General features: G+C 40.1%; 1 protein-coding gene across 2 annotated transcripts in view; it reads right to left on the bottom strand.

The window, feature by feature from the left end:
* The window catches only part of ugp2b (UDP-glucose pyrophosphorylase 2b), a 43,577-nt gene extending 28,260 nt beyond the window's left edge, over positions 1-15,317 (bottom strand). Inside the window, exons 1-3 of one of the 2 annotated variants that reach the window (XM_030070127.1) lie at positions 15,073-15,317; positions 10,509-10,636; positions 3,757-3,864 (exon numbers count right to left, since the gene is read on the bottom strand). In XM_030070127.1, coding sequence (XP_029925987.1) covers positions 3,757-3,864; positions 10,509-10,607 — 207 coding nt within the window. In that variant the 5' untranslated portion in view covers positions 10,608-10,636; positions 15,073-15,317. Of the gene's footprint in view, positions 1-3,756; positions 3,865-10,508; positions 10,637-14,027; positions 14,723-15,072 lie in introns of those variants that run through there. The other variant, XM_030070126.1, reaches the window with a different exon arrangement.
* Between the last annotated feature and the right edge of the window lie 815 nt (positions 15,318-16,132).

Genomic DNA, 16,132 nt, shown 5'->3' with positions numbered 1-16,132 from the left:
AAGTTTGCACTTTTAACTGTGATGAACCTTTCAGTTCCGTACTTTGAAGTGAAGACAGGATGTGGCAACCCAGCGCTTCAGAAACCAAAGGGGAGCTCTGAATGTGCCCCTTGTAACTGAAAACTAAGGAAGACTGGACAAAACTGTGCTGTTTCTATTCGAGAAATAAGGAACACCAGCTCTTCTTGACCTGAGGTAAACAGCGATTACTTGGCACTTTCCAGTGGCTTTGTAAGTGACCAACTGCACCACAGGACGTAGGACATGGAGACAAAAACTACCTATCACTGAGCCAAATTTGTATCAAACAGCATTGGTCACATACTTTTACAGTTTGCACTTGCCTAGTAGAGTGGTGTATAGTCTATACAGGGCTATACAATGAATGCCTTATACAATTAAACATAATCTAAACTGCCTTGATGTAGGAGATGACCTGTTAATAATGCTTACTCCTTCACTCCGAGCTGAAACTGATCAAAGATGATACTTGGTAATTCTCATTCATTTCTCTAAATGTCCATCTCATCTTCACTCTTTCAATGCTATTATGCAAACCGTCTCAGTCAAGGTTAAGTCAAATGAATCAACTAAGGAAGATGATTTTCTTAGAAATTCAAAAAAATGTAAACCTTTTCAGTAATTATAACAAAATGAGTTATTGAGACAGTGAAATACACAAAACATAGCACTACCTTTGTAATAATGAGTTATAACCGCTGTTGCATAGCTCATGTCTCAAATGGCCCATGGCTTAAAAATCACATTTGACTATTCTTCTAATTTAATAGTAGAAACTCATACCATGGCTTTCACCTGGATTTACATGGTCGATCTACCATATTGTGGTTCATAGACACTTAATTAAAAACAAAACTTTACCTGTACCTCTCTTCCTCGTTTGTGTTGTGTTGTGCAGCAATCCTCTATCATTCTAGGATCTCAGCAATATTGTGAGGACACTGTGGCCCTTTTGCAGTAATATTCTTGCTTGAACTGTTAATTATCTAGGAAATTGCGACTCATTCCGCTCTTCAACTGATTTAGAGTCACTCTTGATGATTGTGTCAGCTAAACCCCTACAATGCACAATTTTAGCATTTTCCATTGTGAACTGAACCCCTACCATTGGTAGTGTCACTGTCGTACTGTAGCCAACACAGAACCCACTACACTTTGCCCACTTTGTCTACTGTACGTTCCATATGGCACTTAAAGGGAACAAAGAGGACCCAAGGAACACTGGACACATTGTTCCACCCATCACACAAGAGATCTGTTCAAGACCCATTTCAAGAAAGTGCCACTAAGTGCTTCTGTTATTGTCTTGGTGTGCGATTTTAAATGTCCACTGAGGAGAAGGGAAGACCACTGAAGAGCAGAGACAAGTGGTGCATTTTTTAAGCAGACACAGAACAGTTGTACTTCACTGGCTGCAACAACCTGATTCAAGTTTCACACACAAAGCTAAGTGTCTAAGAGACTGAATTCAACAATCAGGGCAAATGCTTTTATTGGTCCATATCGTCTTTTGGTGTATTCAGACCAAGAATGTTTTGAATGTTTTGAATGCGGTTGTGTGGAACTCTCTAGCATTTACTCCTTTGATCAGGTTTGTTTTGTGCAGAAGAAAATAATGTGTCACCAAAAAAATGCACCCAAATGCCTGAACATTTTCTGTCTTCCTCCAAGAGACCTGTAAGGTTTGATAAGAGTGAGAGGGAAATTATGACCAACAACAGGAAATAATGGTAAAACCAAGTTCCACAAGTCAAGTAGGCAGATGTGGACCGCTGATAGCCAGCAGTTCCTCATAGTTGGAAGGCCTGGTTTAACCAAATGAACCCACGACAAACCACAGTCTAGATTGACTGTATTCATCCTTTTCTTGCTGTGTTCAAACTGGAACAAATACCAGAGAAGGTAAATTGTGATGAAAAGTGCAGACACATCTCTCTTGCTTTGCTAATACTGCAGAGAGTGTAATCAGCCTGCTATCAAAATCTTTAATGTTGCAGGATGACAGGTGCCAAAACACTGTTTATGAGTCCATGTGACTCGCTTAGAAGCCCTGGTTTCCTTTAAAGTAAGGCAGTATGACTCAAAACTCAAAAAATGAAAGGACCACACCCGTAAGAAATAACTGGTTTGCAGACAGTGTTTAAAATCAGAATAAATCACATCATCTACCACGCAAATAGACACAAATTAATAGGACCAGAGACCTAGTCAATCACTGGATGAAATGTATGTGAACCTGTCACATCTCAAAACCTTTTCAACCCTGCAAACACTTATGGGTCTCTAATTATGAATTGATGGTCTGCAGCCAAACCTTCTTCAAATCCACAGAAATGTAAATTCTAGTCATCCCAATGTTTCCAAAGATCGCAAATACATCATGTTCAATTACATGAAGTTGTATACTATATAAAATTATGCACAACATGTCTTGATTTTTATTTATTTATTTTAATGTAATGGTGCAGCCATCAAAATGGCATCCTGGGTTTAAATATTTGAGTTCAACATAAGCACAGTGTAGCCTCAAGGAAGTGTTACATATTATAATGCAATTGTGCAGTGTGGAAGAAAAAAATGCTACCACTGACAATACCTAAGGGGGAAATCAAATGGGTTAATAGAATTACTAAAAAGAACTCGAGATTCTGGAGATGCACAGCATGATGATTGTGGTACTCAAGTTGTAGTTTATGATCATACCAATTTATAATCACCCTTTATGTACGATAAAATAGATACATGACGTATCTGAGCCTAAAATAAAGCCCACGTCTACAGTCAAATGCTCTACCAAAGGACCAAACTAAGAAAAAGAATAAGAACTTTGTCCAGAAATGAGACATTTTTCATAGGAAAAAAGGAAACAAGTGACATCTACTCTACACTTACAAAACCACTGATAGCTACCACTACATTCAAAATGGTAGGCAGCCTAAGCCCTCAAGTTGACACAACAATTATAGACTAGATGCTCTACTGAAAACATGGACTTTAGACATGGATGTCTGGGCAAACTTCATCTACCCAGCCTCTAATCTCACACAGAGAACACTCACCCTTAAGACGGCTATAAATAGGAGTGGCAACGGACAATCATGGTACGATGCCTACACTTTTACAACACTTTACATGACAGATGGGCTTTTCAGTGAGGCATCCGTTCAGGTCAAACATATAACATAAAATTGTTATTGTATTGACATGACATCTCTGTGCGGAATCCAGTCCTAACTGAACTTGTATTTCAAACTTTTTCCCTATCCTTGAATATCTCGGTCTACATTAAAGTATCCACCTGCCAGATAACCCTGCTTTTGTTAGCAGGGTTATGTAATGGTTAAAGATTAGCCTGTGATCACTGCAGTGGCCAGTTTGTGTCCATCAGTGACTCTGAGCCCAACAACCCTTATTGTTTTAGTGATTGCAAGCCACTGTGGATGTGTCAGCTGACTCCTACAGTGTAAATTTAGTTGACCTTTCTGAGATTGCGAACGTCTAACTAAACATCTATCTAAATTTTGCCAATCTCTAAATGTTAAGAATGTAAATTATCCCTCAACATTTTCATTGAGCTAAATTCTCTGTACCTCTCTCTCTCACTCACACACACACACACACACACACACACGTATGCACACACTCCTCCTTTTGAGTCCTCTCCAACTTTATCAATGCAGAATTGAACAAAAAACAAATACATGCAAGTAAAAATACAACATGGAAAGGACATACCGAGTCTTCTGGAGGTCTTTGTATCTTGATCCACTCCACCGACGGTCCCTTCACCTGCAGGAATCTGTGGAAAAGCTTCTTGAAGCCGTCGAAGTCTTTCCTGGACAGCTGAAACACAATGTTTTTAAACCTTTAGTCATCTTCTGAAGGCTTTGTGAGCACCAGGCTCTTTTTCAGCAACACCAGGCTTCACGTTCCTTCACCTACAGTTCTCTACTGGCAGCCACTGAGTGGCTGCACTGCAGCATTTGAAGGATGAATGTCTTGCTGAAGGTCAACGTGATAGTAACTGAGGAATAACATTTTACATTGCTTTTCCAGAGAGATGAAAAATACACAAACTGCTTCCAAAAACATGCCATTTATCTCAGAGAAATGAATTCTCAGTTTTTTAATGTAGTTGGACATCTTGCAGCCTGGTCAACTGTGCATGGGCTGGCAAGGCTGCAGGGATTAAACAATGGCCTCTTTGCAGTCTAAAAGCTATAGACCCCTCTCTCAGCAGCCATTTTGATATGAAAAAGCGGGAATAAAACAAAGGTGTTACTAATGACATTAACAATGTTTCCATTCCATTTAGGTCTAACAGAGCCAGGGTCCTGATATTGTGCATGCTGGCTCACTGGAAAGCCTCTGCTGCACTTACATGGAAAAAAAAACCTGCCTGCTATTTCACAGCAAAACAGCAGCTGTGTGGTCTAGCGAGAATGACTGCTCGTGACATAATTATTATTAACTATTCTTAGATTTAGTGATTTTTGTTTGACTCTAAAAAATATGCAAAATTAAGCCCGTTTCTCACTGGTCTCCAGACTGGCTCCAAAATCAGCTTTATCATCTTTCTCCCTCTTTAGCTTATATTTATTTACTCCGGCTTAGATTTATCTCTCTCTCCCGCTGTTAGTTGCTTGAAATGCTGCTGGCGATCTAAGAACTGAAAGTTATTCTATTGCTGCACTCAGTGGACGTCACTCTGGATAAAAGCATCAGCCGGATGCCTAAAATGTAAAACTAATCATCTGAGAGGACACAATGCGATGTTGGGTCTAGCCTCTGTTTGCTGAAGCAGTCACTGCGATGAAGCATGGATGTGTGCTGAATGAGCAATCATTCAAATAAATGGAGGCACTAAGACTATATGAGGCGGCTGAACAAGTTGCAGCAACTTTTCAGCAAGAAATTCATCTTGCACATATGAAGTAAAAGAATTCAATCACTATTTAACAAACAACCCTTTTCACAGTAGCACGTCTTCATAGACACAAATATTCCACCATTATTCTGAATATGGCAGAATTCCAAATTTGACATGGATCATGTAAACAGAATATCCCAATTTGGATACTCTGAATTAGGGCTCACTCTGAATTTAGCATTTTCCAATCCAGACATGTGAGATGTGCCGATATTATGTGGGTTTTAGGAGCATTCTTGGGACGTCATAATTGGGGTTTTTTCCTGCAGTTTGTGATTCATGGCTGCCTGTTTACAGTCAGGTCTGTGATCTTTCCTTCATAATGATCTTTACATAATGAACTCTATAATGATCTTTCTGATCAGTGATTTTCATCACAGCCTGAACCAAATGTGATAACTTTGATTGTGATGGCAAAGGAAGGCTCCCCAACAATGGAGTCATTCCATACCTGGTTACACTCTCTGAAGCAGTCTGGTAAAACCGCAAAAAAAAATTCTTGACATCCAGCAGTCTAAGTTTGTAAATTAAAAGAAACGGCTGAGGAGTGTTAAAAGCAGAGCTAAAATCAATTGAAAGCAGCTGAACATGAGCTCTGCTGTGCTCAAGACATTTTAAAACCAAGTGGATAATGGTTCTCCGTCCCCGTCTGTAAGCAAACTGTAATGGGTCTAATTTGCTGTTCACGTCCGCTTTCAACATGGACACCACACGTTTCTCAACGCATTTCATCACGACTGATGTAAGATGAGCTGGCCTGAAAATAATTTCAGTTGGCTGGGCTTTCTTAGGGACAGGAGTAATTACAGACATTTTCCAAAGAGCAGGAACATTTTGCATATCTAAGGTAGAGCTGGATGATATGGCCAAAAACATAAGATCTTAATTTTTTTCCCTCAAATTTTTCACGATTTACAATTTTCAACTATATTTTTCTCATATTTCACTAACTACAACTACTAACTAATGGGAATCTTAACAGACATGTTCATGTGTCTTGTGAGTCGCACAGACATTTACAAGTATGCACGTTCTGTGTAGATGAATGAATTATCCAGCTTGTTTGACAGAGCACTCAGCTGCTTTTATGATGTTATAACACAGGTGGCCAAAATCTCGGTTTTGTGATTTGTATCAATTTAATTCCAAATTAACTGATTTATTGCCCAGCCCCCGTTTAAGGACTGAAAATTTGGGCACCATGCTGATGATAGCTCTTCTGCACAAATTTTTACAGGAAATGGTGAAATCCTGTCAAGTCGTATAGCCTTCTTTAGAGAGATACTGGACATATTGTGGATGGACACACGGCCTGTTCTCAACACACGCTGTGGGAGATAAAGAGTCCAGCTCTTTAATATACTCTGCTGCAAAATCATGAGTCTCAAATCTCAGATAAAAATTATTTAAATCATTATCAGGTCATCTGGAGTGACTAGTACTTCTTAGCTGGTTTCAAGTTGTTGATAGTCTCCTCGGAGTCCCATAGACTCAAATTAGAGCTATAAAAATGTTCCTCAAAAATATCCCTCTGTCGTTTCCTGGCTACGCTCAGCTGCTGGCTCAATTCCTGCTGCATAGATCTGAGTGCAACATGCTTTTAAATGCTTATTTGCCCAGTTAATACAGTCTTTTATCTGTTTTGTAATGTAAGGTTGTAAGGTTTGTTATATGATAACAGCATTTGTATTCAAGTACTTGAATAGTACTTGAAAAGGTTCTGTTTCCCAGATTCTGATGCCCTGCAAAAAAAAAAAAAAAAAGCTCAGAGAGGGCCAGTTTAGGAGGGGCTTGCACTTTTGATAACAGCAAAAAGGAAGTCTTTTCTGCCAAGGACTTAATTTATGCATCATAGGCAGAAAATATTTCACAGCTGGGAGACTTGTGGCTGATGCTATTGTATAATCACTGTACTGCTTCTCATAGGTTCTTCTTTAAATTCATTTTAAACCTACATTATGCTTTGTCAGAACCTAACAATCCTGAAACTACTGAGTGCTTTGTGGAGACGTAATCATATGAAGCAATACCAACTTGTACGAACCAGCCATTTTACCGTTTTCAGAGCTTTTCTCCTCCTTTGCAATGTTTGTTGCCAAAATTCGCGCCAGTCTCAAACTCCTCCCACTGCTGTTTAAAAGAGGCGCTCTCCCCCTCCCATTACTGAAAATTTACAATGGAGAAATCCATGAAGCGAGAGATCGCAACAACTGAGGCAAGTGGTGGCACTAAGCCGAAAAGGCCATGTTCTGAGACAAAAAAAAGATAAGAACGGTAAGAAAACACGTCACGGTTGGTTTACCTTAGCTATTAGCCTGCAGGCACAGAGCTTAGCAAAGTTTGTCCTAAGGTGACCTCCGTACTGCTGTGGGTTTCTCTTTTGGAGAGTGGGAGAGGCAGGGAGGGAGACAGGAGTGGCTCTGACTTTACATACAAACTTGTTGCTCATACATCTGAAAGAATTTATGAACACTGAGAATGCAGAAGCAAAGAAAAATCAAATCGAGAACCTCTGCTCAAATAAATCAATATGCTGTCAAGAGGGAGCAATGGGTGTGAAAAAGTAAAAATAAAAGGCAATTAAAAAATGAAAATGTCAGATGTGGACCAAAAACAAGGAATTCAGTGTGGCAAAACAACCAAAATTATTCATATAAAATATAAAGACCCCTTACAAACATCAATAATGTATTAAAATGTGCATGGGGGGAAAAGAAGGGAAAACCAAGCAAACATGAATGCTCTCTTTCACTCATCAGTTTCACATTTAGTTGCGCAATTTTTCCTGGGTTGCTGGCCAATCCCGCCATAATTTGTGACTGAGAAAGTTTGTGCACTGTACATCTGTGTGTGAACATTTGCACACAGTGTGTGCATACTGATGCAGTTACCAGTAATGTAGGTCTTTCCGTGTACACACCACCTCTTCATGTGTACACACTTGTTTTCCCTTCTGATTGTCTCTCTATGGGTCATTCTTCTTTTGAGATCATTGGCATTGACTTATGTCTCTGCATGATGCAATCGTGTATGTGTTTCCCAGCTATACTGAAAATGAGCTTTCATAAAGCCACTTTGTGCTCTGTGAAAACACTTGTGACAAAGGGCTCAGTTAAAAGATAATTGAGGGAGCCAGGGGCAAGGCAAAAAAAAAAAAAGATTGATTCCATGATGGAGCTGTTATGGCCTTTCAAAGTTTGAATGATGAACTCCAGGACACAATGCTTGATCCAGTTTGATCTACTAGGGATCTGCATAATGGATAATGTGAGAACCACCTCTGTACTCTCATTAACAGGTTGAAAAACAGATATCCATTTATGCTTTGCACAATCTGCCCATTTCACATTTCTAATTCTACATAATAGGCTATATTTCACTAGCCTTGTAAGCCAGAAGAAAAGCAAGGTTAACATAACTTTACACATAACTTACAAAAACGTCGAGTACATGTCAAAACAAGGTCATAATCTGATGTGTGTGAGCGAGAGCAACGCAGATATTATTCCAGAAAGGAATTATTAATGTTTGATTATTATTATTAAACATTTTTCTCCTGACATAACTGTAGTTTGTATTACAGGGTTTATTTATTTTCCTTAGACTATGCTGACACCATGTCAGAACTTAGTGTATTGAATGATGACATTAAGAAATATCTGCACAGTGTGCACCTCGCAGTTACCGTCTGCTTTGCTGGCTGTACTCTGGTTCGAGGTAGTTGATAAGCGAACAGAAGCCCTCACCTTCAACAATGCTTACTGGCAGCAGGTCTAACTCAGTCATTTCAAAGATACTTTGAGTGACTTCCTCAGAAAGATGCGAGTCACATTTCTCTGCTGGTCCCGGTAAAAATTTAGCGAAGGTTGTTGCTGTGTGTTGTATTGGTCTTTGCCTTGGCCTGATGGATTCGTTGCTTGCTTTTTATATGCTGCCACATGTTTCTGGTGCTGCTGCTGTATTTTAGCACTGTATCGCACAGTTAAAAATCAGTATTATTTGTTTTCTCATAAAATGATCCCAAACTGAGCTTCTTTTTTCTTGGCAGAAGGCAAGAAATGTTGTACATACTAACGCAGCCTACGTAACATCATTAGAATGCGCTCTTTCACTTAAACCGGTTTTACAAAATTTTACAAATTCACCCTATAAAATGAATGCAAAATATTATTTTTTAAATGTTTTGAATACCTGGTTAATTTAAAACGAGGGGTTAACCTGCTAACCGGATATCCACACACATCCCTAACATTCACTCAGCTATATTGCTGGGCTCTGAAAGTTTCCCTGTTAGCGAAAATGTTCCTTGGCTTTATGCAAATCTTATAAACCTAATGCATTTTCTACCCAAAGTAATGTTTTGTCACGCATAGAGTACAACTCCAAAGCCATGAAGACTAACACTTTGCATCGTTCAATACAAAGTGATGTCACACTGGTGAGACTGACTGATACACTGACAGAGCTGCCGTTGGATCCTGATGAACACATTTTAAGCTGCAAGAAAAATAACTAACTTCCTTACACGGGTTTATTTAAGTTCCATTTTTCACTTCACACTATGGCACACGCAGTTCATGCAACCTGTATACAAATTCGTCTTTTCGCTACAGTCTGCACAGGAGGGGGCCAAGTGGTGAGTCTTTGTGATAGCGATATAAAACAGTAACGGAATCAAGGAGCTCCAAAAGTTATCGAGTTTCCAATTCTTCTGCGGAAATCATGTGATGTGATGTCAGTAAAGTGCAAACAGCACCCTCATGTTTACCCACCCGACCAGCCGCTGGACGGAGCGCTCACTTGCTACCATTTAGGACAGCTTGTGTTTCACTATTAAGTTTCCTCAGTCCCAGAAACAGAGGTACCACTCTGAACTTTGTTTTTTCACAGCGTGCCTTGTGATTCAGGCTAATATGACGTGGGCGCAGTTTTACAAGAAGATTTTTGTGGGCTCGGGTAAGCATGTAGGTGGAACCCTCATTGGCACTGTGCTACAGTATGTGTCATGCTTGTGTTTCCCCCATGCTCGTCTCTGACCCCCACAACCCGACAAATCACCACCAGATGGTCTGAGAGAGCAAGAGGAAGAGAGAGAGGGAGATTTCTGTGAATAGTCGAGTATGAGACAAAGAAACTCCACCACTTGACTTGTGCTTGTTGTTGTTGTGGTCACATGATACTTTATTCCCAAATACACACCACTCTTTGTCGGCCAAGACTACATTCTGAATACTTTTTGTGTTTCTCACTGTGTGTGTGTTTGTGTTTCAGGGGCGGAGGGTAGAAGTAGGGGGAGGGGGAACTGACAAATGCCAAATCGCTGATAAATCTTTGGCTGAATTCATCTTCTCCACCAATTGTTTTGGCACTGTAAGCAAACACTGAGTGAAGGCTGTGGTTTTATGCTACAAGGTTTTATTCCCACTTTGCTGGTAACACAGTGAAAGGAGCTTGTGAACTGTGAGATGTATTGGTCACAGTAGACAAAAGAGTTAGTTTTCTTCTGTGTGTGTGTGTGTGTGTGTGTGTGTGTGTGTGAATGTTTATATGTGTGTACCTCTTTCTCGGCCCCTGAGGCGGTGTCCAGCAGTTTCTCCAGCTCGGTGTGCATGGAGCTCTCCAACTGCTGCCGCATCACTTCCTGGAACTGAGTCATCCCTCCGTTGGCCACACCTTTACCCAGACCTGGACAGGAAGCAGAAGTGTTTTTCACTGCTACCCGCATTCTGGTTCACCACCATAACACATTATTTCTCTGGGTGTGGATGGGAAATTCATCTTTTACTTGTTTCATTGGGTCACACCATTACCATTAACCTTGTCTGCCACTGGACAAAGCCATAAGAGACTAGATTATTGATGGCCAATACAGATATTAATGTACTGAGGCTGCCAAACAACAATGTTTTGTGCCCATACTCAGTGTCTTTAAATTTTACAACTTTTTATAGCCCCCAAATACCAAGTAACCATTGTTTTCCCCCAGAAATGTATTCCTGTCAGGGTGAAAAAGCCTCTGAAAGCCAGACTAATGAATTTCTTCTAGGGTAAGCAGATCTTTACCCTGTAACTATCATGATGTCTTCCACCTCAGGTATGATGGAGGTTCCTCTCCTGCCACAGCTACATAAAAACTTTAAATGACACTTTCAGCACAGTAATTCTTTCAGGGCAATAATGTTTCCCACAGTTTCTACTACCACTATGGCAGGTCATGCTGCCTGAATTTAAGCCCTGCCCCATCAGTCTAACCCTAGAATCTATCAATACAGAGTGAGTGTGTATCATGTGTCAGTGTGCAATGGGACTCATTAACTTGTTCACAGTGTCAACAAGGCAAGGCAAATTCCTGCACATAAATAAAGCAATAAAATTCGAGAAGGCGGTTGATACTCTAATTATGGACATGACAGTGACGTAATAGGTGTGAAGTACAAATGAGTAACATCGGCCAGACCTTAGCACCCTTTATCACAGTAACCAACACCCTAAAGGATATTACACTTTTCATAAAATGCATAAAATCTAGGACATGTGTACTGGCTGTCTTTACATGGGAATCAAAAGCATGAGAAAACATGAACACCCAAAATGGTGTTTTTGTTTGCTGTGATGGATACAACAGTGGCTACATGATGTAGCCAAGGCACAGTTTCGCACGTATACAGATGAAAAAGCAAGAGAAATCATGAAGGATCATCTGGCTACCACATGAGTTAGCATAGCTGCCAGCTGAACACTACTGGCAGTCACATAGCTTTGACGTAGTAGTAATACTATTACCCGATCTGGACTGACCTGTTGAAAATATTTTTTTAAGTACATTGTTCACTGCAATTCCACCCAACTTCATCAATGTTACAAAACCAATTACACACCCAACATCACCAACAAAATACCTGGGCTGATGTGGGCTGACACTAGTTTTCAAGTGACTGGGACGGGCATGGAAAATCCAACAATAAACCACTATAACTCTGCCGTTTGAACTTTGAAAGGACAGAGATTATACTATAAGACAAAAGGCATTTTACAGGATGACGTCTGTCATCGACGGATAAGAGACCCCCAGTCTGAGTTGATGTTAGCTAACACTGACAAAACAAGGCTAATGCAGGATTCACACAAGGGTTAGAGTCGGCTTTGTGCAGTGAAAATATAAGCCTAAATTCTAAATTCATTTAAGTCATTTAACCGTGCATTATCAAAAAGTTAGGTATAGTTAACTGAAAGTGGGCCATGTATATTTAACGTTTTTAGCTTAACAACATGTAACTGAATTATTATTACAACATTATAAGTTTGTTATTTCTCAAACCAGGCCATCTTAAAAGAATTCAGAAATTTACATCAGAAATTCACAAGAAGGAAATTCTCAAGTTTGAGTTCAAGTGAATGCAGCATTAAGGCTAAATAAAATGGAACAGAAAGCACCATCCATGAGCAGCCATTGTTTGGGGTGGACAGTTTCGAGATGTATCTGACTGCGCCGTGAATGTCCTGTTTTCAAGAGGTACAGTACAGTGGCTTTTGAAGCTGGAAACGAGTGCCTGATGGAGGAAGAAGATACATCACTTAACCTTTTTCTCTTAAAGACTTTGTGAGTAGATTTAAATTTGCTTAATTAAGTTACTGAAAATAATTTCAGTCCTTTCATGTTTGTTTAAAATGTAACAGCGGTAAAAAATGTAACCAAGACCATTGTGTGGATAACCTTATGAATATAGGGCGAATTGCACTTGCAAACATAACTCAAAGCTATCTAAAATTTCCTTTTGGCTAACTTGCTTGGATCTACTCAAGAGTAATTTTGTCAATTCGATCCCTGCACACTATCAAGTTACTTTTACACACCTCCCAGCCCTGGAGGCCGCCAATCTAAAAAGCAAGTCAGAGCCAGAGATAATTTGATGGCAGTTAAAAAAAAAAAAAAAAAAGAAGAGACAAAAGGTGAATAAAGGGAAATTTAACTGAGAAAGAGTCAGAGAAGAGGTCACAGGTAAAAAAAAAATGGACAGGTTTAGAGCAAAGAGCATTGATGGGAAAGAGAAATGAAGAGGAAAAGAGATGGTGAGTGAAAGAGCATCGTGGAGAGAGAGAGAGGGTGAGGGGGCTGGACAATCAGCACAGGACTGACTGTGGTGCTTGTTATTTGAGACCTCTCATACCCCTGCCTGTCAGCCTACAAGTATCCTTATCATTAGGTAGCCAGTGGCACCAGGAGCGGGCCATAGTAACCCAAGTAGAGCACAATTTAGTGTCCATCATAGCCAGTCCAAAAAACAAAAAACAGGAAGCAGGAAACAAAGTTTTCCGGAATTTCACTCGTTGATTACAGCCATTAAAAAAAATCATCCCATTAACCATGTGTGGATAACAGAGAGATTCACAGTTGCAGTGGCATGAAGACATTTTTACATATTACATATTCTTATTCACTTTCTGTCATGGTGGTGATGGGGCTTAATGCTCGGCACCAGCCAATGAAGTCTTGGTTGACAGTTTGCCAATCATCATTTGGAGGTGCTGCTCTGTAGCTGTAGCTGGCCAAGAAAATAACAAAGTACGGGCTGGTGAATTTTGGAATTACTGGCAACCTCAGCCAGTAGACAAAAAACAAGCATTTTCCTCATCCAAATAAATAATAAACACCATTTTAATAGTAACCAGCCAGAAACAAAAGGAACTCCACACATTCAGTTTGCTGTAGGGCTGAGTGCTGGGCTTGTTGGCAGTAATGTGTGAGCTGCTGGCAGGCTGGCTCCTTACCAGACACTATGGACAGGCCATGTAACAGACATGTTAGAAAAAAAAAGTTCAAATGCAAGATGTAGCAGATGAATTAAAAGCCCCAAGGTGATGAAATAAACTGAGGCAATACACAGGCAGCTTTAACTGGAACAATCCACCTGATGCTTTTGAGTTTGTGAATGATCTTTTTAAATCCACACAGGCTCTGAATTACTACTGTAAGGAATTAACTTCCTTTAAAACCCGCTTAGGGGTGAGATTCATTACATCAGCAAAGTGAAAGAGAGCCAACACATCGCTGCTCTCTTCCTTCTACATCACTTACCTTGAACGTAAAGTGCCATGCTTAAGTTGCCAAGTCGCCCCCCCACTCAGCAATGTGTACAGTTAAATAAATACCAAGGTAAATCCTATAAACAGAGGCTCTTCAAGGCAAATCTTCCACGGAGGTATGAGAAGAAGCATTGATTTGTGACACCAAAAGTGTCATCAAAAGTTAAAAAAGTTTCCCTGAGATAAACAAAAAAAGCCAGCTGGTCATTCATTCAGAGGTGGACAATCCTGTCAGTCCAGTCACAACTAGAGCTTCAGCATGTGAAACATCCTGTGTAGTTGATGTGAGAAGAAGGACAGAGCAAAACAGAGACACCCTCTTCTAATCTCACTTTTATCTCTCTGGATATGAGCCAAATGTCCCTGGATATGTAGTTGGACTCGATCTATTGGTCGGTTAGATAGTTTTATTGCTGCAGGCTGCGGGGTCAGCCTCTTTTTTTCCCCCGAGGACTGAACCACGTCACAAATCCTGCCTTTCACTCCAACTTGGAGTCCATGCCTTGCCTCGCCCCCAGCCTTCCTTTATTATCTTATCCCCCCACCTCCGAGTCTGAGATTCAGCCGCAAAACTGCCAACACACAGCACCGTGAATTATTAAGCCGCTGAGATGCATGGACTCAGTCTGCACAGCCCAGCTCTCTTCCAACTTTATAGCGGCTGCGGAAATGAATGACGGATGGATAGGATACACTCTGTACTGGAGAAAGCGTCCGCGTTAAGGCTCTTTACTAAGTCTACTCTATCTAAATACACACGCGGCGATACGAGGAAATTCAACGGCGGGGAAAACACCCCCAGTGCTCAGCAGCATCATATTGGAAAAACAACCTTTTTTTTTTTTTTTTTTAGTATGCATGACATCCGTGTCATGCCTGATGAGAAAGCACTAACGTTACGCCTTAACCACAAGATATGTCGTATTTCTCGTTCTTTGCGTTTAGGATACGGGAGGATTTTCGAGACACATGAGCTGACACACGACAAAATGATTAGCAGAAGACAAATGTATGCATATTTAGAGCAATTTTCTTACTGTATGACTGTAGGATGCTGGCGGAAGAAAGTCGAGGGGGCGGTCTGGTCCAGTGGGTCTAATGACCAGCAACCCCGAAGAGGAGACCGACCAAAATAAATGAGCAGATTTTGTTTACTAATTTTTTTTTCACACACCGTGCTTCTGTTTGCGTTCAACGTCTCGCGATAAAATCATATTACAATGCAATATAAACTAAACAAGTTAGCAAAAAGGTGATACTTTGAAGAAACGATACATTGAAACAGCACTCCGAGCAGGGGCGAATAGGACGCTTGCACGAGGGCATTAGCCAATGAAAATGCGACCTCTTCGTGACGTGTTTGAGGGGACCAATAGAAATCTGCAACGTCCAACACGACTTGGCACTTCCGAGGTGGTAAACGCTCGAGCCAAATTCTCAGGATGCAACGCAACTGTAACGGATCGTAAATTGGTCACGTCACAAAATACGGTCGTTATTCACAGTAAACAGTCTGCGAAAACAAACAAACAAAAAAAACCTTCATGCACATTATTCAGTTTAACCACCTTGTATAGACATACATAAATATGTAAGAAAGAAATCCATTCTATTTATCTTAATAAGTTGTATCAAACTAAATAATAAATAAATAGGGATAAGGTGGTTTAAGAAAATTGACTAAAACATGCAGTAATGCTTATTTGAAAAATCAGTGTCATAGCTTACCACTAGTAGCCATTTGTTTAAAAAAAAAAAAAGCAAAAAAAAAGAAAAAAAAAAGAAAAATCAGTTTTGACTGTGGTGGCAATGTATTACTGTCATCTGATCATTGTTAAATAAATTATTAGAATAAAAACATATCAGTTATGGATTTACTCATACAGTTACAGGGAAATGCAGTCTATTTTTTTTTTTTTTTATAAAGCATTAATCACCCACAAGCTCTCTCATACCAATAGAGCGAGCCCCTTATTTCTAAATGTGGGTGCCAAAGCCGCATCACACACACACACCGCCAACCGGATGCATGAGGCTCATTAACGCGCCTGATCATCCATTTGTTTCTGTTTTTCAATGATGATACAATTTAGCTCC

The sequence above is a fragment of the Myripristis murdjan genome, chromosome 15 (assembly GCF_902150065.1).
Source record: "Myripristis murdjan chromosome 15, fMyrMur1.1, whole genome shotgun sequence".
In the NCBI taxonomy this organism is placed as follows: Eukaryota; Metazoa; Chordata; class Actinopteri; order Holocentriformes; family Holocentridae; genus Myripristis; species Myripristis murdjan.
This window is presented reverse-complemented; position numbering and strand designations above follow the sequence as displayed.